The sequence below is a fragment of the Mercenaria mercenaria genome, chromosome 14, assembly GCF_021730395.1.
Source record: "Mercenaria mercenaria strain notata chromosome 14, MADL_Memer_1, whole genome shotgun sequence".
Classification (NCBI taxonomy): Eukaryota; Metazoa; Mollusca; class Bivalvia; order Venerida; family Veneridae; genus Mercenaria; species Mercenaria mercenaria.
The window spans coordinates 50,293,986-50,317,250 of NC_069374.1; the positions used below are offsets into that span (position 1 = coordinate 50,293,986).

Genomic DNA, 23,265 nt, shown 5'->3' on the forward strand with positions numbered 1-23,265 from the left:
TTTTATTATCATTATAATTTTCAATATTATTACTGTTATCTTTTATCATCCTATATGTAATATAATAATAATAATAATGATAACAATATCCTAATGATAATATAATAATAATAATAATGTTAATAATAATAATAATTATGATTATTTTATTATTATTATTATTATCATTATTATAACATTAAAGTAATAGTTATTATCATCTACATAATATCAAAATAATAATTATTATTATTATCATTCCATATTTACTGAAGAAAAAATAATTTCTTTCAACTCCACTGCACACATCTTCATGGTCTAGTTGGGGTCCCTGCTGTGCTAACTGCCCTCTAATCAGTTACGGTTACATAATCGCTGATAAGCAGCAGATAAGATGGGAGTTGTAGATTGGATTTGGGGGGGGGGGGGGGACACTTATATAGTAGTGAATCTAGGCCTTTAAGAACAAACATAGGTGTACTAAATGAACGTTTTAACTGCATATTTGATACATGATAATTAATATTCACGAGTAAGCAAATGCGCTGAAAAACTCAATAATAATATTTATATTTGCCCTTACTCTTGGATGCTCACTGCCTACATGCTATCAAATGAAGCATCAACTACTGTAAGTGTACTTATATTAGCGCAGCTAAATTTTAGCGCAAACGCATTGAACTGAGCAGTTTCGACTTATTAGCGCGTACTGGTTATAGCGCAGTATCACCAGCGCTAAAACAGCCAGTTGGTGGCTGAATGGTATTCGTAATGAAATCGGCCAGGCAATGCATACGTCTACAGTATGACATAAAATCTACATTCGTTTAGATTAGTGTTAATCTGTATACTGTAAATTTGTACATGTACACAGTGCAGACTGGTGATAATTGTTATATGAATATAAACAGTATCTGGTGACTTTACAATTTTTAACACTGCCTTTTCAGCTGCAGAAACCAAAATATACTTTTACCTTTTCGGCAGAGTTTTGTTTGGCTTATTGTACTTCAAGTTGGAATTGGAAGATATTCTAATCATGCTAATAGTTGATACTTATATAACTGTGTATCATGGGATGGGGTGGGGGAGGGTGTTGTAGTGAGGGAAATTTGGTGTTGTCATACCTAAAATCACTGATGCAAGAGAGAAAGTTAAACTAGTTTTGCTCGGCTTGACACTAAATCTCACATAATCGTGTTTTGACGGTAACTTAATAAAAAAGAAACAAAAAAAAAAAAAAAAAACATCACTTGACAATTTTTCTTTCGCCTCTCATAACAGCTTAGGTAAATCCCACGTTTTCTATTGGCTTGTCCCTGACCAAACTCCAACACAGTGTTACTTCCACTTATCGGGACAGTAGACACTACCACCAGTTATAATTTTCATCATTTTAATTTTGTTGTACAAAGTATTTATCTCAGAAGTTAAATATATATTTTTGTTTGTTAAACGAGCAAAAAACTAATAACTAATGCAGTAGTACTAAAATTACTTCACTTTTCTTGTGTTCTCACGCACTCCTGCTGAAAATGTAAACAACGAAATCATTTGACGGTATTTTGGGTACAATTAGAGAATTTTGATGAATCGTGTTGTGTAATCGTTAGGTGTTTTGTATTATATTTTAAATATTTTTTTCAGAGATTTAATATTTAAAAAATATTCAAAACTTTACATTTAAAGAATTAACAGTCAGTCAAAACATCACAGAATTCTTTTTTTACGTTTCCTTAAGTTGTCAGGAAATTAGATAATGCGTATGCTGTGTTTTCCGGTATAATCCTTTATAAACTCAGTATAATCTGTGATCAGGGAGCTGTCCAGGTGACTGGCTAAGGGACTTGGTCCCGCCGCTCTCATGAGATGAAACTTAATAAGCATTGATCAAAGCTAGTCTGAAGTACATTTTAAATTAAGAAATTGTGTTATAGAATTGTAAACAGAATTGTTTTAAAAGCCTAACTGAACATTGATTATATTTTTGAAATTCAACTGAACATTACAAGTAAATGTGCACTGCTCTTCGTAGGAAATAAAAATGTCATAACTGTCATGATAATTGTGCTGTGTTTTAAAGAAACCTTCAAGTACTCGCCTCTAGACTATGCTACAATCGCATACTGCAAAGTATTTTATATACATTAATTATCATTTTGTTCTAAAAGGCTTTTACACGAATGCAATTATGGCAATCATTTGAATTTTTAGGCATTGCCAAGCGTGTCGCCATTTTAGGATCACATGGTTGAACCGTCATCACGTGATTTACCAGGAGGCAGCCATGTAAGATCCTTATAATAATATTCTTTCGCGGAGGTTGGATAATGACTTGTTTGGTTAAATTTCATAAATGATGATTTTTTAGCTGTTTTCTTTTCTAGTCTGTCAATTGTTCTTGTTAGAAAATGATTCCAGATAACTAAATTTTCCGCACGTAGCTAGTTTTTTGTGCTATTTAACTGCTTGAGTTTGTTTTTATTTGCTTTTAGCTTATTTTATGTTGCTATAGCTTTTGCTTTTTTCTATTGTCTTGCAGGATACTGCATTCGGAATTCCTACAACAATTCATAAAGAACAAACAATAACAAAGAACCCAATTTACTTTACTTTATTTCTGACAGTCCAAAGATTTATATGATCTATGAGAAGCTTCAGTCACACCTGTAATGTGAGGAAGATACTCAATGGTGAACAAAACATTACGTGAATACCGACTTTGACTTTTTTGTGTGTAATATGAAATACCAAAATCTGTCTTTAAGGAACTATTGGTAGGTATAAATACATAACGGAAAAGTCAAAATCAGAAGGTAGTTAAGTTTGCGGAAGTTCCGGATTTGCAAATCAGGTGCAAATATCTGTTTTCAAAATTATTCCAATGCACCAAAGATAATTAGCATAGTCAAAACTACACACGGCAATAAATCATTCATAAAATACATAAGGTTAAATGCTGCCAGCTGGAGGTCAGCTTGAACATCTTTCAAATGTTGTTTCAAAGATACAGTAGTTTCAGTCAAAACTTATGGCGGAATATCTTGAACGTATGTTAAAATATTAAATCACGTAAGTTTAACAAATTTCAAGACAATTATACGGTTAATTTTTGCGAGTTTATTTCTGTTAAGATAAGTGTCAGAACATGATTAATTGCTCTAAGAACTGCCACCACATTCTTCAAACATTAAAAAGATTGTCCAAATTAGAGTTTTAGTACAATTAAATGGCAAACACGAAACGGTTTATGTTACAAATGTAGCAGTTTTTGAAGAATCAAGATACTCTTGACCATTCGCTTTTAAGATAAGTATCAACAAGAATCATATCTAGTTTCGAAAGAAATATGCCACCATAGCAAATTCAGACGTTTAGTTTATTCCAAAACATACATGGGTTTGAGCATGTTTTACCCACTTGTATCATAGCTCGGTGTTTTTTCTTAACAAATTTGGTGCAGGTAAATCATATACACAGGGTGCGGTAACTAAAAGTGTGCAGATATTTAATACCCGCACTCTAGTTACCGCACTGTTGGATAGGAAAGTACATGTATGCCAGCGTGTCTGGAATAGTAGACAGTGAAGTGTACTTTATTGATTTTCTGCTCTCGCATTGGTTTATTTTACCTGGGATTTACACATTTGTAAAGCAAGGATTTTAAGTACTCACTGAACTGCAGTATATGGCAATGTGGAACGCCTACAAGTACCATATTTGGATGGCTATGATACAAAACAGAAAGAACATTAAAACTCTCGGGTAAACGATTTATACTCGGGGGCTACGCCCCCTCGTACAAACCATTTATCCTCGAGTTTCAATGTTCTTTCTATTACTTATCTGTACCAGGTCGTAATTCGAGTTATGATTTTTCGTGTTACAAAGTACATGTTTTTCGTCAGCATCACTGTAGACTTTGAGTCACCAAATATTACGTCATGCAAAAATGTTTGCCATTTACGATTCTATTCTGTATCCACATTTTTGGCACGATGTTACAATATATGTTATGTTTAAAGTTGATTCAGAATAAAACAACATCACTTATGTTACGATCTATACAACAAATGCATTGAATAACAGAATTAGATATCTACATATGTAGATTACTACTGTATATACGCACTAGGTAGGCAATTAATTACAACTACAGTTTTAGAAGATACTTGTATGCCCTGCTATTTTCTCAGTTTTTCACTGAAATTGCTGGGACAAGAAAACGTCTACATTGTTAAGTATCAAATGTGCAAATGCGTATGTTATGGCGAAAATATATTATATACTGGAGAACTGTTACTAAATGAACTCAGTGTATCATAGCTACAGTAGTAACCTTCTAAAGTAGGCATGACACGACACGACAACAAGAATTACAATTTTTGAAATGATACTTATGTACTGAACACTTACTTGTTGCTATTGCTTCTTGTGTATTGATCTCTTTTTGTTCTGTAACAAGATCGGAAAAACTATTTACAAATTTTCTCAGATATGATTTATGTGCACGTGCTTTTGTAATATACATGAATTAAAGATAGTCTCGTTCATCTAAGGGCGACCATCAAAGTACAATGGAAAACTAATTATAGGTACACCAAATCCTTATTTTCATTATCTATATTTAAGAATTTCATAAACATGTAACTTACAACTAAAGTAGGATTTCGTTATGCATTACATTTATAATAGGGCAATTCAGTTGCCAAATTTTCACAATCTCAATTGAACAAGCAGATATACTTAATTATAATAGACTAATATATAAGTAAGAGGCCGATTTTACCTTTCTGTTTTTGTGCTGATTCATTGTTTTTGGTTATTTGTTTTTCAAGATCATCTACCCTGTTTTGTGTGCCTTTAACAAGTTCTGTATTTTCTGATGTGCGCTTGTATATTTCTTCCATTTTTCCCTGTTGTAACTTCACCTCTTTCATTATGGATTGATCATCCACTTTTACCTGCCTTAAATCGACCTCAAGATCAGTTACCTTGTTCTGTGCGCCCCTAATAAGTTCTGTATTTTCTGATGTGCGCTTGTATATGTCTTCCATTTTTCCCTGTTGTAGCTTCAACTCCTTCTGTCTGGATTGATCATCTACTTTTACTTGTCTTAAATCGACCTCAAGATCAGTTATCTTGTTTTGTGCGCCCCAAATAAGTTCTGAATGTTCTGAAGTGCGCTCCTCTATTTTGTCCACTTTTCCCGTTACCTTCTGTATACTAGTGTGTTGTTGCTTCACCTCCTCCTTTATGACTTGAGTATCTACTTTCACTTGTCTTAAATCCACCTCTACACCCTTTTCAAGTTTTTTCCACTCATCCACTTCTTTTTGTATCCTTTTCTCTGCTTCTGGATCAAGTGGACTTTGTTTTATAACACCAATTGTCTGCTGTAAATTTGGAACCGGATTTATCACCGAAGTGTTTAGCCTCAAAAGAATCTGCGAGAAAGAAATGGAATATAAAGTTCTTTTATTTTCTACTGCCTTTTCGATAAGTGAGCAGTTTCATTCCTTGACAAAAGAAACGAACGATCATTAGACAATCAGAATTCGGGATTTTTAGTTAGGAGTCCTTCGTTTTAAAATCTTTAGCCGGAGTATTCATTTACTTTGAAATGATGCCAGCTTATCTGTTAATAAATTTTCGAATAAAACAACGTCTTGGAAGCGTATAATGCAACAAAGGGTAAAAATTGCAGACTCGGTTTTATTGAGTCCGGTTTTAAGAGGTAATTAAACCACTCACGCCCGCTAGCAACGACTTTAGTGGATTTTGGTAATACATAAACAATGACTTTGTGATCAAAAAGGACCAGACATTACAACAATTCTAAGTCCTAGTACTCGAAGAATTCATATGACCTCGTAAGAGAGTTGAAAATGATTATATGGAAACAAAGCATTACAAACCCTGTTTGACAAAGTCTGTTTAGGTATTCGGTCCACAAATAAGCAAGCTGTATATAACAGTGTAATGTAATTATATCAAATATAGATGCCTTGTTACCACATATAATTTTGGTATCTTTTTAAAGTGTATCATCTACTGCAAAAAACGAAATATATTTACATGAATGTTTTTTTAATATTTTTTTTTATTTTATAGCTGATACATACTTCAACAGGTATCCAGTTATTACACTTATAATATTTATCATTTCGCAGTCAAAACATGACTGTAGTGATTTGTGCATATTATCTTTTTAGTAAGAAGTCCTTCGTTTTAAAATCTTTAGCCGGAATATTCATTTACTTTGAAATGATGCCAGCTTATCTGTTAATAAATTTTCGAATAAAACAATATCTTGGAAGCGTATAATGCAACAAAGGGAAAAAATTGCAGACTCGGTTTTATTAAGTCCAGTTTTAAGAGGTAATTAAACCACTCACGCCCGTTAGCCTTGTAATTCTCCTGTTCTCTGCATATTATCTTTATTATCTTCTGTAATCTTATATACCATACCTTGTTCTGCAGATACACCTATTTGAAAGATACCAAGAAGGAAAAAAAAACAACCCAAGTGATTACCAGGCATCGATATGTTAACTATTTGTGGATTGAATACCTTAATTAAAGGTAATGAAATGTATGAAGCTTTTAACATCCTCATATTACAAAGGAATATAACCCCTTAGTCATCGATAAATATAACTCAGTGAGAAACTGGGCGATATAACTTTATTTGGATGTTTAAGCTTATTTTACCTGTTCTATCTCAGTCCACTTAAAACTATAGTATTTCAACTGGATCCCTGTTGTTGTCGAGATATGACTGATCTGAAAGTAACGGAGAAAAACATTTCTAGAGCCATTTACTCAGTGTTGAACAAACCTATAGATTTTAAATTGGTTTATTTGAAAGACTTTAAAATCATCTGCATCGCGCTTGAATGCTTTCACAAAAGGTTGTTAACGATATCTTCATTTTTTTTTGCTGATGATTAAGAGCTAGAGTACAAACTAAACAGTCAGAATTAGAATTCCTAGGAAAAAAGTATTAAACACCTCATTCCTGTACAATTTCAGCCTGTAGATATCAGCCTCCACTGATAGGTCCGATGCATTTGGAATAACATTCCAGTTGAATTTTCGATTGAAACCACAACATTTCAGACTCCTAAGAAGGCATATTATAAGCGTAATGTCAAAGTCTGCTGTCGATGGAAGATGTCCACCTAGAGGATACAGTAGATCATATTGGACTTGAGTGATTATATTCTGTCCTCTCAGGCGTGTAATTGTCGAATTTTCTTGACTCAGGCATGTGCTCAGAGAGATGTTCTGAACGTTGAGCTTCTGGTCTAGTAGGTTTCGTAATACTAGAAGTCCTCCATCTATTACAAGCATTTGTAGACGGAAAAGGTAAACACGATTTTTAGCATTTGCAGTTGCCATTTTCCCTCCACTTATTTCATATTAGATGAACCAATATCAAGTCCACATATCTGTAAAGAAAAAGGGTAATTTTGTATTGTTTGGTTTGCAAGTGAATCAGCAATTACTGTACTTTTAATAATAATAAATGAACTTCAAGGCTGTTTAGCTTTGATACAACCGTTTCATATTCCTATATGTGATATATTACAATGACTATTTTGACATTAATAACCCTTAATATTTCTGCCCGCCCGCTTAGCTCAGTAGGTGGAGCGTCGGTCTACAGATCGCAGGGTCGTGAGTTCGATCCTTGGACGGGGCGTATGTTCTCCGTGACTATTTTATAAACGACACTGTGTCTGACGTCATTAGTCGTCCACCTCTGATTCATGTGGGGAAGTTGGCAGTTACTTGCGGAGAACAGGTTTTTACTGGTACAGAATCCAGGAACACTGGCTAGGTTAACTGTCCGCAGTTAAATGACTGAAATACTGATATAAAACGGCGTTAAACCCAAAACAAACAAACAAACTTAATATTTCTATACGTGATATATTACAATGACTATTGAATAATTTCATAACCGTTTCATATTATATATGTGATATATTACAATGACTATTTAAAGATTTAACTTCCGTTTGATATTCTTATCCGTGATATATTACAATGACTGTTTAGATGATTTGACAATCGTTTCATATTTTTATATGTGATATATTACAATGACTATTTTGATGATTTAATAACCGTTTCATATTTCTATATGTGATATATTACAATACCTATTTGATGATTTAACAACCGTTTCGTATTTCTATATGTGATATATTACAATGACTATTTGATTATTTGATAACCGTTTCGTATTTCTATATGTCATTATGTGATATATTACAATGACTTTTTGATGATGTAACAACCGTTTCATACTTCTATATGTGATAAATTACAATTACTATTTAGGACATTAATAACCCGGCATATTTCTATATGTGATATATTGCAATGACTATTTTGATGATTTAACAACCTTTTCATATATATATTTCTATATATGATATATTAAATGACTACTTGATGATTTGACAACCGTTTCATATTTCTATATGTGAAATATTACAACGACTATTTAATGATTTGACAACCGTTTCATATTTCTATATGTGATATCTTACAATGACTATTTGATGATTTAACAACCGTTTCATATTTCTATATGTGATACATAACAATTACTCTTTAGGGCTTAGATATCCCTTCATATTTCTATATGTGATATATTACAATGACTATTTTGATGATTTAATAGCCGTTCCATATTTCTATATGTAATATATTACAATGACTATTTGATAATTTGATAACCGTTTCGTATTTCTATATGTGAAATATTGCAATAACTAATTCTTGATTTAACAACCGTTTCGTATTTCTATATGTGATATATTACAATTACTATTTTGATGACTTGGCAACCGTTTCATATTTGTATATGTGATATATTACAAGGACTATTTGACGATTTAACAACCGTTTCATATTTCTATATGTGATATATTAAAATTACTATTTGATGACTTGACAACCGTTTCATATTGTATATGTGGTATATTATAATGACTATTTAATGATTTAATAACCGTTTGATTCTTTTATTCATGATATATAACAATGACTATTTTGATGATTTAACAACCGTTTCATATCTATTTCTATATGTGATATATTACAAAGACTATTTTAATGATTTAATAACCGTTTCGTATTTTTATATGTGATATATTACAATGACTATTTTGATGATTTGACAACCATTTTATATTTCTATATGTGATATATTACATTGACTATTTTGATGATTTAATAGCCGTTTCCTTTTTCTATAAGTAATATATTACAATGACTATTTGATGATTTGACAACTGTTTCATATTTCTATACTTGATATATTGCAATGTCTATTTGATGATTTAGCTATCGTTTCATTTTCTATATATGATATATATTACAAGGACCATTTGATAATTTGAAAACCGTTTCATATTTCTATATGCGATATATTACAATGACTATTTTGATGATTTGACAACCGTTTCATATTTCTATATGAGATATATTAAAATGACTATTTGATTATTTAACAACCGTTTCATATTTCTATATTTTATATATTACAATGACTATTTTAATGATTTCATAACCGTTCTATATGTGTCTATATGTGATATATTTCAATGACTATTTTAATGATTTAATAACCGTTTCATATTTCTATATTTGATATATTATAATGACTATTTTAATGATTTAATAACCCTTTCATATTTCTATGTGATATTTTGCAATGACTATTTTAATAATTTAATAACCGTTTCATATTTCTATATTTCATATAATTATAATGACTATTTTAATGATTTAATAACCCTTTCATATTTCTATGTGATATTTTGCAATGACTATTTTAATATTTAATAACCGTTTCATATTTCTATATTTGATATATTACAATGACTATTTTAATGATTTAATAACCCTTTCATGTTTCTATATGTGATATTTTGCAATGACTATTTTAATGATTAAATAACAGTTTCATATTTCTATATCTGTTATATTACCAAACATAGACATCTAGTAACGACAGTTCTTTTTTAGGTCTGCAGGAAACGTAACACTTGCTCACAAGTATCATGAAACTGATAGTTTACTCATTTTTATCGTACAAACGATTGAACATGAATAGAATGAAAGGAACTTGTGTGATTTCAATACCATTCTCCTCAACTAACATTAGAAATAAAATACCTCCTAAACTTCTATGGAAAGAAAAGTATGACCCTGGTGATAAACAAAACGACCCCACAATGTCTTAATTCACTGACTGTTTTCATATTTCGTTATGTGATATATTACAATGACTATTTGATGATTTAACAACGGTTTCTTATTTCTGTATGTGATATATTACAATGGCTATTTTGATGATTTGATAACCGTTTCATATTGCTATATGTGATGTATTACAATGACTGTTTTATGATTTGATAACCGTTCAATATTACAATATGTGATATATTACAATGACTATTTTATGATTTAATAACCGTTTCGTATTTCTATACTGTATGTGATATATTACTAACTAATTGATGATTTGACAACCGTTTCATATTTCAATATGTGATATATTACAATGATTATTTTAATGATTTAATAACCGTTTGATTCTTTAATTCATGATATATAACGATGACTATTTCGATGATTTAACAACCGTTTCATATTTCTATATGTGAATATTACAATGACTATTTGATGATTTGACATCCATTTCATATTTCTGTATGTGATATATTACAATGACTATTTTGATGATTTGATAACCGTTTCATATTTCTATATGTGATAAATTACAATGACTGTTTGATGATTTGACATCCATTTAATATTTCTGTATGTGATATATTACAATGACTATTTTGATGATTTAATAACTGTTTCATATTTCTGTATGTGATATATTACAATGACTATTTTGATGATTTAATAACCGTTCCATATTTCTATATGTAATATATTACAATGACTATTTGATAATTTGATAACCGTTTCGTATTTGTATATGTGATATATTGCAATAACTAATTCATGATTTAACAACCGTTTCGTATTTCTATATGTGATGTATTACAATGACTATTTTGATGACTTGGCAACCGTTTCATATTTGTATATGTGATATATAGAGAATAACAGGCTACTGTCTTTTGATATCATTGTTATCAGGTCGAGGCTGATATGGGCTGGAAGGGGTGAGGGAACCGAACCCCTTCCGCCCATATCAGCCGAGACCTGATAACATTGATATCCAAAGACAGTAGCTTGTTATTCTATTTATCATGAAACTCATACAAACTGCCCAGAAAAACATATGTCTTCATCTCTTATTTCGTAAAAAATGTCTTCTGAAGCAAAAAATTAAATTTATATTTTACGGATTTGAAAATTAACCGGCCCCTGAAACTCTGAACGAAACAATACGGCTGTCATATTGAATTCTACTCCGACAATGTTTTTGACTTTTTGATATTCTTGTAAAAAAATAGCAATGAAATAATTTCTTACCTGCGTACAATTCAAAAATATCATCATCTTGAATAAACCAGAACATGCTTTATTTCCATATTATACAACATAGATTCTACTACATGTCCAAAGCGCTGAAAATTTCACTTCCAGTTTCAGACTTTAAAGTTTTTAAAATCACTAAATTTACACTGATCCAAGAATTATAATTAGCTGATTCAAGAATAATAAGTAACACAAACACTGTTGCTAACACTTAATAAAAAACGTGCTCGCCTTAAATAAGGCATAAATGAAGAATAAGTGTATCATACATTGTCAAGTGTATTGTAAACCTTTCCAAGAATCGATCCATGTAAACATTGTGATGTCATTATGAACGTTTCACAATGACGTCATTCAGTGCTATTGTCTGTGTGATAAAATTAGAGACAACCATATTAAAGGAAATTTGTTGAGATTACAGAATCTATTTAGAAAAAAAATTGTGCAACATTGAAACTGGACTCAGTAATAAAATTCAGTATGGAAGGAAATTGATGTAAAAACTAGTCCGTCAATATGGGAGGAGCTTAATTTTGATATCAGGTCAATGACCTGATAACAAAATTAAATATCAGGCAAGTGATATCAGGCACTTTGCATAGTAGTTGCATGCTAAATAGAGAATAACCCGCTATTGTCTTTTGATATCAATGTTATCAGGTCGAGGCTGATATGGGCTGGAAGGGGTGAGGGAACCGAATCCCTTCCGCCCATATCAGCCGAGACCTGATAACATTGATATCAAAAGACAGTAGCTTGTTATTCTATTTATCATGAAACACATACAAACTGCCTAGAAAAACATATGTCTTCATCTCTTATTTCGTAAAAAATGTCTTCTGAAGCAAAAAATAAAATTTATATTTTACGGATTTGAAAATTCATCCGCCCCTGAAACATCTGAACGAAACAATACGGCAGCCATATTGAATTCAACTCCGACAATGTTTTTGACTTTCTGATATTCTTGTAAAAAAAAATAAGAATGAAATAATTTCTTACCTGCGTAAAAATCAAAAATCATCCTCTTGAATAAACCAGAACATGCTTTATTTCCATATTATACAACATTTGACTCAGACAACTACAAGTCTACATGTCCAAAGCGCTGAAAAATTCACTTCCAGTTCCTGACTTTAAAGTTTTTAAAATCACTAAATTTACACTGATCCAAGAAGTATAATTAACTGATTCAAGAATAATAATTAACACAAACACTTTTGCTAATACTTAATAAAATGTGCATGCCTTAAATAAGGCATAAATCAAGAATAAGTATATCAAATAAATAAATGTATTGTAAACCTTTCCGAGAAATCGATCCATGTAAACATTGTGATGTCATGATGAACGTTTCACAATGACGTCATTCAGTGCTATTGTCTGAATGATAAAATTAGAGACAACCATATTCAAAGAAATTTGTTGAGATTACAGAATCTATTTAGAAAAAATGTTGTGCAACATCGAAACTGGACTCAGTAATAAAATTCAATCTGGAAGGAAACTGATGTAAAAACTAGTCCGTCAATATGGGAGGAGCTTAATTTTGATATCAGGTCAATGACCTGATAACAAAATAAAATATCAGGCAAGTGATATCAGACACTTTGCATAGTAGTTGCATGATAAATTACAAGAACTACTTGACGATTTAACAACCGTTTCATATTTCTATATGTGATATATTACAATGACTATTTTAATGATTTAATAACCGTGTCGTATTTCTATATGTGATATATTACAATGACTATTTTGATGATTTATTTACCGTGTCGTATTACTTTATGTGATATATTACAATGACGATTTTGATGATTTAATAACTGTTTCATATTTCTATATGTGATATATTACAATTTCGATTTTGATGATTTAATAACTGTTTCATATTTCTATATGTGATATATTACAATGACGATTTTGATGATTTGATAACTGTTTCATATTTCTATATGTGATATATTACAATGACGATTTTGAAGATTTAATAACTGTTTCATATTTCTATATGTGATATATTACAATGACTATTTGATGATTTGACAACCGTCCGATATTTCTATATGTGATATCTTACAATGACTATTTTAATGATTTAATAACCGTGTCGTATTTCTATATGTGATATATTATAATGACTATTTTGATGATTTATTTACCATGTCGTATTACTATATGTGATATTTTACAATGACTATTTTGATGATTTAGTTATCGTTTCATATTTCTATATGAGATACTTAAAATATGAGTATGTATTATAGACAACTTGTGAAAAAAGGAACGTTTCAGTTTAGATTTGTATCAGCCGCTCATATTTTAAGAATATCTATGGAAGATGAACAGTTTCAGGTATTAACAATTTTGCTTCCAACACAGTTATAAATGGCCCTGTGCCATATGATGTTGCTTATGATGAAGAATACCTATTCTAAATTTGAAACAAATCCATCTAGTAATTACAGAGACTTAGTGAAAGTGCAGCAAAACATTAACCTTTAAAGGTGCGGAGGTGGAAGGACGCCAGGTCGAGTAGGAAAGCTCGCCATACTTCATATAACTGAGCTAAAAATCGGACATAGTCCCGAGAACAAGTGCATGACCACTTCACTTTGACGAGGTATACCAATTTGCATTTGATGTAAACCGGATATGCTGTAGTGATGATTTATTGTGTTTTAGTTCGAGATGTATATCGAAATTTAGAGTTAAAAATTTCAATTTCGTATAGTGCCTCATCATCTTAAAAAGAAAAATGTATGCTTATCTGTCGATGTTCTGTTAACTCTTAATGGATATGTATATACTTCTCCTAAACACCTGAGCTAGGACATAATTTTATTGACTAATGTGAAAAAAGAAGTAATCTACACATCCATATATGGTACCCAGCAAGTAGGGACTAAGACAACGGTAATGATAAAACGTATAACATGCATATAACTCGACAATTGATATGTGATATGAGTACTTTGACAAATGTGGCATTTGAGTTCATTCTGAATAATGGTCGAAGGTCATGATGCAATTAGAGAGGTAATCAATAAAATCAGTAAACAAATCAAAGCAAACAGAGATCAATTGCAGGAACTATTTACAGTTTCAGACTTTTGAATTACTCTACAGTGCTTTTTTGAATGGCAAGTCTTTATTCATAACAATGGCGATACTGGTTTTACAGTGATGAAACATAATAGTATCATGCTGTACAAGTGGCCAAATTCAAATACCTATATTAATTATGTGCCTGCCACTTAAAGGAATAGCATGCTAATGTTACAAACCGAATTAGCGTTAATCTAGTAACTTCAATTTCGGACTTGAACAATTGTTGACCCAATGACCATTACTATGAAATTATTTCAAAACTGGGTCAGACGCTTTGGGCTATGAAATGTTAAGTTAGGATCAAGTCATGATCAACGGTTAACTAAGCTATACTGTTTCAATTTCTTTAATGTTCAGGTCTGGTCGATATGTTTTTGACGAATTGTTAAAATTGCAACAATTTTGGTAAAGACTTTAGAAATATTTTTGTGAAAGTAATTCAAAATCACAGTTTCAAGCAGCCACTTATAACGAATCGGACAAATGCATACTCTTGATAGAGTAATACCCAAAATAATACGTGTGAGATTATTTCAACAAATGTATTTTTATATATAGGAGAAAGTGACTACGACCTCTAACGGCCAAGATGTTTAGTTTATACATAAAATTTCTAAAGAACCGTCAGTGCTATAAAATCCTCAAGGGAGTTACCGTCAGTTATGTCAAAAGGTGGTTGTGTTCATCAATAAAACCGCCAGTGTGATATTCTACAGTACCGTCCGTATATCCAAACAGTGTCTGAGTGTTTTTCTATTCTGCTGTCAGTGCTAAATACCGTTAGGGCATACAGTACTTTTCAAAGGGCTGTGTCATTCTACGGAACCGTCAGTGCTTCGTTACCGTCAGTGTTATTTTTCTAGTGTGCTGTGTTCATACATCTACAGTACTGTCAGTAATATTACAAGTTTTTCACATGTGTCATTCTACGAAACCCTCAGTGTACAAAACCGTCAGTATAAATGTGCTGTGTTCGTGCTTCTACAGTAACCGTCAGTAATATAATAAGTTTTCACGTGTCATTCTACGGGAACCGTCAGTGTACAGAACCGTCAGTGTTAAATAACAAGTGTTTGTGTTTTGCTCATTAGCCGTCATTGTTAAACACCGTCAGTGCGTGCTACCTTACCGTCAGTGTTGATAACATATTCCAGTGTGCTGTGTTTATGTTTCTACAGTATCGTCAGTAATATCATAAATTCTGATATGTGTCATTCTACAGAACCAGTGCCGTCAGTGATTAATTACCGTAAGTGATTACACTTGTTTAAAAAGAGTTGTGATATCCTATATCTCCGTCAGGGTACCAAACCATCATAATAGTCTTTGTTTTTGTACTAGACCGTCACTGCTTCAAGTTCGACAGGCTTTAGAGTATTGGTGTCATTCAGTGATAAAGAGCGGTGCAATTCTACAAAACTGTTAGTGCTATAAAAATTTGTAAGTATTTTCCATCAATGAAATAAAATCAGCTGTGGCATTCTACCGTCTGTGCATAACAACCGCTTATATAAGAAATGAAGGGCTTGTGTATCTAGGAACCGTAGGTGCTAATGCCCATCAATATAATTCTAGTCTTTAAATACCTTCAGTGTAAGAGAGTTGTGCTAGTCTATGAAACCGTCAGTGCTATAAAACCTTAATCATTTACCAACTGATATATGGGGCACCATTTAACAATTTTATAGGCATTTTTGATATCAAACAATCATTTCTTGATATCAAAATTCCAATTTCTTGATATCAAGAATTCCATTTCCTGATACCAGAAAACCATTTCTTGATATCAAAAAATCTGTCACATTTTTTGATATCAGAAAATCGATTTCTTGATATAAAAAAATAAATTTTTGATATCAGGAAACGAATTTTTGTAACAAATAATCGTGTTATTTCTTGATATCAAGAAATCGAATTCTTGATATCAATAAATGATTTTCTGATATCAAAAAATCGACTTCTTGATATCAAAAAATCAATTTTTTGGTTTCAAGAAATCAAGCCTGTTTTTATATAAAAAAATCGGCACTTCCCGATCTAAATATAGATGGATTGAACAGGATCATATAGAATTGTATAATTTCCGCTATGGAAGGCCTAGACTGTCTTGACATGATGATTATTACTTCATCATGTGCATTTCCCAGTATATTCGGTACAAATTAGATTCTAGACAGTTTGTTAGGTACATTTACTAGTTTGTCCAGTACATTTCTTAGTTTGTGTTGTACATTCACCAGTCTGTGCTGTACAATTGATAGTTCGTCATGTGCATTTTCCAATATATTCGGTACAAATTATAATTTGTCTTGTAGATTAAACAATTTGTTATGTACATTTACTAGTTTGTCCGGTACGTTTCTTAGTTTGTGTTGTACATTCACTAGTTTGTGTTGTCCAATAGATTCGTCATGTGATTTTCTTAATATTTTTGGTACTAATCATAATTTGTTGTGTAGATTAAACAGTTTGTTATGTACATTAACTAGTTTGTCCGGCACATTGCTAAGTTTGTGTTGATATCAAGAAATTCATTTTTTGATATCAAGAAATGATTTCTTGATATCGAAAATTCGATTTCTTCATTTCAAGAATCATTTCTTGATATAAAAAATTCCTAGAAAATAGTAATGTCAATCTGCATCACCGTCAGTGATTACATCTACTTCCAGGGAGCTGTATCATCTTACCTTTAATCAGTTCTACAAAACCGTCAGTATAGTATAAAGGGTTCATGCTATTCCAATGTATCATCATTACTACAACACCATCAGTGATTATACCAGCTTCCAAAGAGCTGTGCTATCCTATCGTATTGTCAGTTCTTCAAAACCGTCAGCATAGCATAATGGGCCGATGTTTATTACCATATAGTCAGTACTTCAATACCGTCAGTGACATTCCACCAAATTTCAATGAACTGTGCCATTTCTGCCATACAGTCGATACTTCAGTATTTTCAGTGCTATTGAGCAGTAGGTTATAACCGTCAGGGACTATCCAACTTTCTCAAAGCGTTGTACCATCTAAATTTATAGTGACAGTAACGTCAGTGTTGCAAAACTGTATATTAGTCTCTTTTCATTTTCATTGATGTCTATAACCCACTGGAACTCTCGTCAGCACATTGGATGATGATAAAGCTTAATTTGAGCCAAAGACGTTACCAACAATAAACAACCGAACAACCTGATAACTTGTGAAACGAATTTGCATAGCAACCAAAATCATCAATGGTATAAACACACCTGTGTTCCTGAAACTATAACTTCCGTTGAAGACTTTATTGACGTTTTTACTCAGTAATACCGGAGTCAACCGTAAAAGTGTTATAAATAGTAATAGACAATTTCATGAGCTTGACAGATTGTATGATATTTTAAAGTGTGAGAGACTCATAAGACTTTAGAAATAATTTTACCATAACATCAAAACATCAGAATTATTACTGAAATTGAAACTGTAGCAGTTCAAGAACTTTACTGACATTATCTCAATAAAAAATCATTGTTTAACTACCAACATAGACTTACCAAGCATATCTATCTAAATATCTGATGCTATAAACTGACTTTACATACATTCTTATTATAGGGCGTTATATACTCTAACATACATAGAATGTTTGGTTACAGTTTTACAGTTAATAAAATTGTTAAATGTTAAATGTCTCGATTATGAGTTCCCTTCCATACCATTAAGAGTACAATTTAGCCAAAAGCCAGGCCCAGACGGATCCCTTGTGATATTAACAAAGCGCCACGTCACAAGGCTAAAGGTTGAAGCAGCAAACCCAACGATACAGACTTAACTCTAATTTCAGGATATAAAGTTACTCAAACCTGCCTTAGAACAGAACTGCTTAACTATTATATGACCTTGCGCAGTATGCAAGGATATGCCATGTACTTTGGCAAATTAATGAGTTATGACCACATAAATTGTAATTACAATAATATAAATATAGTCAGACAATATCAAATGGGATAAGGCTTGGACAATTTTATAAAGTTTTAAATGAAAACTATGGCATATTCTAAAACATAACATGTTGTTTTGTAAAATATTACTATGGTATATTGTAGATATTATGAAAACATATGAACGACCCTGCTCTAGCGAAGATTTCTGGAAACAACATATTGAAAATAGCTACGCAAAAATGTGGAAAACTATCTCGATCAGTGCGGAATACAGTTCTCGTAGAAGTTATTTTTAATATAGAGAAAACCTGACCCAAATGCACTCAGTATATCTCTTGAAGACGAAATGAATACCATCAGTATGTACAATTGTAATATACTTCAGTTTTGCAAACACTGATAAAATTTGTAATATGCCTTACTGGAAAACACGTTTCACGTATAGAGGACCACACAACAAAAACATAATCGCCGAAGCAAAATCTGCATTTACATGTCAAACATAATTTCGCCCAACATAAAAGAATCGCCAAAACAATGTAAAATACACATTCATTCAACATAAAAAAACAAAAAAAAACAAAAAAAAACACATCCGCATATAATGTATACTTTTACTCAACAGTAGCATGTAAAACACATTCATTCTAAACAAGTAAATAAAGATCACTATAGGAATACCTTTTAACTAATAAACATCCAGATATCAAATAAAGCATAACACAAGATCTGCATTTTCTCAAAGCTGCATGTCTCTAAAAACTGCATCCAGATTTAGGAATCTGCGTATGTCCCAAAAACATCTGTCATTTATAAATAAGGTTTCAGCAACAAATATAGTGTACTTTAAAGCCCTGCTCCGCGGCTATTCAAATTCTTTTGTGTGTATGCATCCCATAATTACAATGGGTAGCAGTAAACGGCCACGTGCCATACTTTAGCACGCAAAACCTCAGGTATTTCGTATAGAATTTTATATAAAATAGACTCTATTGTGACAGGCGTCACTGCTCATAGTCAGGATCTTCATGCTTTTTCAGTGACAATTCAAGGTTACAAGGTAGGACGGGAGCAGGGCTTTAAAGACCCACCACGACCTAGTGACATACATTTTTTCTCCCACGAAAACTTAATGAATCATTCTCAAAATACAGGTAATATACAGCTATACTATAAGTTTTCGGTAGGACAATTTAGGCATTTCCTGGATAAATATGTGTTTGATATCTTCATCTACAAACTTATTCTGTCAATCTCATTTCAAAATAGTTTCAAAAATATAGGTGAATAAGTATCTTACGCTGTGGAAATAAAATGTTGTTGAAATAAACCAAATACATTGATTTCTTTATATATTGCTACAGTAATTCAATAAAATGTAAAGACATTACACACATTGTCTTGGCCTAATGAATGTCACGGCCAAGTTGAAACTAACAACTTGTCATTTCTCATTTTCTTCGTGAAAAACATGTATTACCATCCTGGAAACACAAAAGAATACAGTTATTTTGTGGTGTCTCTTTAAAGACGCGTTTCTAAATAACTGTATTCCTTTATTTTTCTACTATAGGGCGCCGTTTTACTATTTTATAGGCATTTTTTATTTCAAAAATCAGTCACATTTTTTGATATCAGAAAATCGATCTCATGATATCAAGAATTCAGGAATTCATTTTCTGATATCAAGAAATGCTGTTCATTTTTTGATATCAAAAGAAATTTTGAATAGAAATAAATTTTTGATATCAAAGTGTTTTTTCTTGATATCAGAATCGAATTCTGATACCGATTAATGATTTTCTAAAATAAAAAATCGACTTCTTGATAATCAAGAAATAAATTTTTTTGATATCAAGAAAGCAATTCTACTTTTAGATATCAAAATTTCGGCACTTCCCTATCTAAATATAAATGGATTAAACAGGATCATATAGAATTGTATAATCCCCGCTATGGAACGCCTAGACTGTATTGACCTGATGATGCACTTCCCAATATATTTGGTACAAATTATAATCTTTCTTGTAGATAAAATTGTTTGTTATGTACATTTACAAGTTTGTCCGGTACATGTGTGCATTCACCAGTTTGTGCTGTACAATTGATAGTTCGTCATGTGCATTTTCCAATATTTTCGGTACAAATTATAATTTGTCTTGTAGATTAAACAATTTGTTTTGTACATTTACTAGTTTGTCCGATACATTTCTTAGTTTGTGTTGTGAGTAGTATTAAATATAGCGTTTTTAAAACATCTGACCCCACTTAACCTTTTGACCACTTCTAAAAAACCGACCAATACCGGACAATTTAAAATCCACAGGTTTTAAACCCAGTTAAAACCAACTAAGAAGTTTTTAAATACATATAAATTAGATGAGTTTTACAAAATAAAATATATTTTTTTGAAAGAAAAGATTTACTGAAATATAAACCCCCATTATGTTATAAAAAAAAAATGGGAGAAAAATGATAAAAGCTACCTGTTCGTCTTGTGGGAAAATGAAAGCAAAATTTGTTAAAATTTACTACAAAGCAGGTAATTTAGATATTCATAAAGAAATGTTCCCTTTTATTACCTAAAAAAGGTTTAACACTTCCAGGATATAACTATTGTGACCAGAAATCCTTTAGATAACGGCCCTTCCTGTCAACGAACTAGATGCAGTATGTATAAAATCATGACTTTGCTACGACTCAGGACTAAGTAAAAGTGAATGTGATAAACAGATGCTTTCCAATTTAAAGAACACTAAGTCAAAAACATTTGGAGAAAAGATTGCAAAACATTTAGTTGTAAAACCAGCTATCAAAACGAATACAAACTTGGTCTCGGCCCGGAACAACAGTTCCCTATGGGTTTAACACCCCAAAACAAAAATCAAAAAACGGGAAAAGGGGTAGAGCAAACTTTTACTACCCCCGAAATAAATTGGAGTGATGAATTAGCAGAAGAATTACACAAACCAATTAAAAGGAAATTTAGGAAACAAAGAGTGATAGTTAATGATATTGATGAGACGGGTCAACTGATTTAGTTGAAAATTCAAGCTTTTTCAAAATATAATAAAGGAGTAAAGTACTTGTTAACCGTTATTGATAAATTTAGTAAATATGCTTGGGTTTTTCCCAAATTAAAGAATAAAACCGGAGAATCTTTACAGAAGCATTTGAAAAAATAATTTTAAAAGGCGATTACCAAAAAATTTAAGGTGGATGAAGGAAAAAGAATTTATAATAAAAATTTTGAATCATTTTTTGAAAAAAAATAAGATTAATATGTACATACCTTTAATAAAGGCAAGCTGTAGTAATTGAAAGTTTTAATAAACTTTAAAAAGAATAATGTGGAAATATTTTACAGCAAATAATACTTATACTTATTTAGAATAAGTTGCGGATATGGTTGATAAATATAACAAAACAAACATTCTAGTATAAAAATGACACCCAACTGAAGCTAGTAAAAACTTAAAAAAAGGTACTGTTTACTTTAATTTATATGGTAAATTTAAAGATACCAAGAGAAAAACCCAAAATTTAAAATTGGTGATCGAGTCCGTTTAACCCAACTTAAAAGACATTTCAAAAAGGATATACACCAAACTGACAGAGGAAATATTTATAATTTATAAAATTAATAATACAAACCCCAGAACATACTCTATTAAAGATTTAAATAATGAAATAGTTAAAGGGTTCTTTTTAACGGAAAAGAACTTTTACCTACTACAAAAGAAGTTTTTAGAATTGAAAAAGTTATTAGACGAGACTATAAGAAAAACAAGCTTTAGTAAAAGGGAAAAGGGTTTATAGTGAAAAATTTAATAGTTGGGTACCATTTAGTGAATTGAAAGAAATTTAATTTTGAAAATAAAAAAGTTTAATTATATAAATGAGCAATAAAAATCTAATTTCTAATATAAATGGAATAGAAACAATAGATCAATTAATTATCACTTAACAAAAACTAGCTGCTTGCTTACAGAAAAAGTTATAAATTTTGTGGGAGAGTAAGTACTGGGTTATTATTACAGCAGGTGTCTTTGGGTTTTGTTCAGCTGCATTAGCACTTGTTCCAGCTATTCCTGTATTTGTAGCAGTTGCTGGTGCTGTTCCATCAGTAATTACCATATTTACTAACAGACTAAAACTTGACGACAAGAAATGTATTTTAAAAACACATCATCACAAAATAAAACAACTTATAACAAAAGCACAGATTGGAAAAGTAAATAAGAAGATCCAAATAAAGTTATTCAGGTTTATTTTTACAATACTATTAGAAATGCAGAAAGAAAAAAATTATTCAACACCTCTTGAAATGCATATGAAGGAATTTAAACTTAACGGATATAAAAGCAAAAAAGAAGAAGAGTTGTATTAAAAGTTTTAAAAAGATTATTAAAGATTTATTAAAGATTTATTAAAGATTTTTCTATAATATTTTATATAAATGAGAAAAATTATATCAGTTGAAGGTAATATTGCATCAGGAAAAAGAACGTTTTTAGATATTATTATAAGAATTAATCCTAATTTTAATATAATTCCAGAACCAATTCACGAATGGCAAAATGTTATGGACTCTGATTATAATTCATAAAACCTTTTTGAACTTGCTGCTAAAGAACCTTCCAAATATTTATTTCCTTTCAGCTAACAACTTAAATAGTCATATAAAAATGTTATCTTCTGCTAAACAGTTTGATGGTGTTTCTGT

The 23,265-nt window shown here is 31.1% G+C and overlaps 1 protein-coding gene across 2 annotated transcripts in view; it reads right to left on the bottom strand.

The window, feature by feature from the left end:
* Positions 1-4,207: 4,207 nt before the first annotated feature.
* LOC123527609 (E3 ubiquitin-protein ligase DZIP3-like) overlaps positions 4,208-23,265 on the bottom strand; it is a 52,856-nt gene continuing 33,798 nt past the window's right edge. For both annotated transcript variants that reach the window (XM_053523460.1, XM_053523459.1), the window contains 4 exons: positions 6,994-7,433; positions 6,694-6,765; positions 4,769-5,426; positions 4,208-4,434 (listed from right to left, as the gene is read on the bottom strand). In XM_053523460.1, coding sequence (XP_053379435.1) covers positions 4,322-4,434; positions 4,769-5,426; positions 6,694-6,765; positions 6,994-7,383 — 1,233 coding nt within the window. In that variant the 5' untranslated portion in view covers positions 7,384-7,433 and the 3' untranslated portion in view covers positions 4,208-4,321. The remainder of the gene's footprint in view (positions 4,435-4,768; positions 5,427-6,693; positions 6,766-6,993; positions 7,434-23,265) is intronic.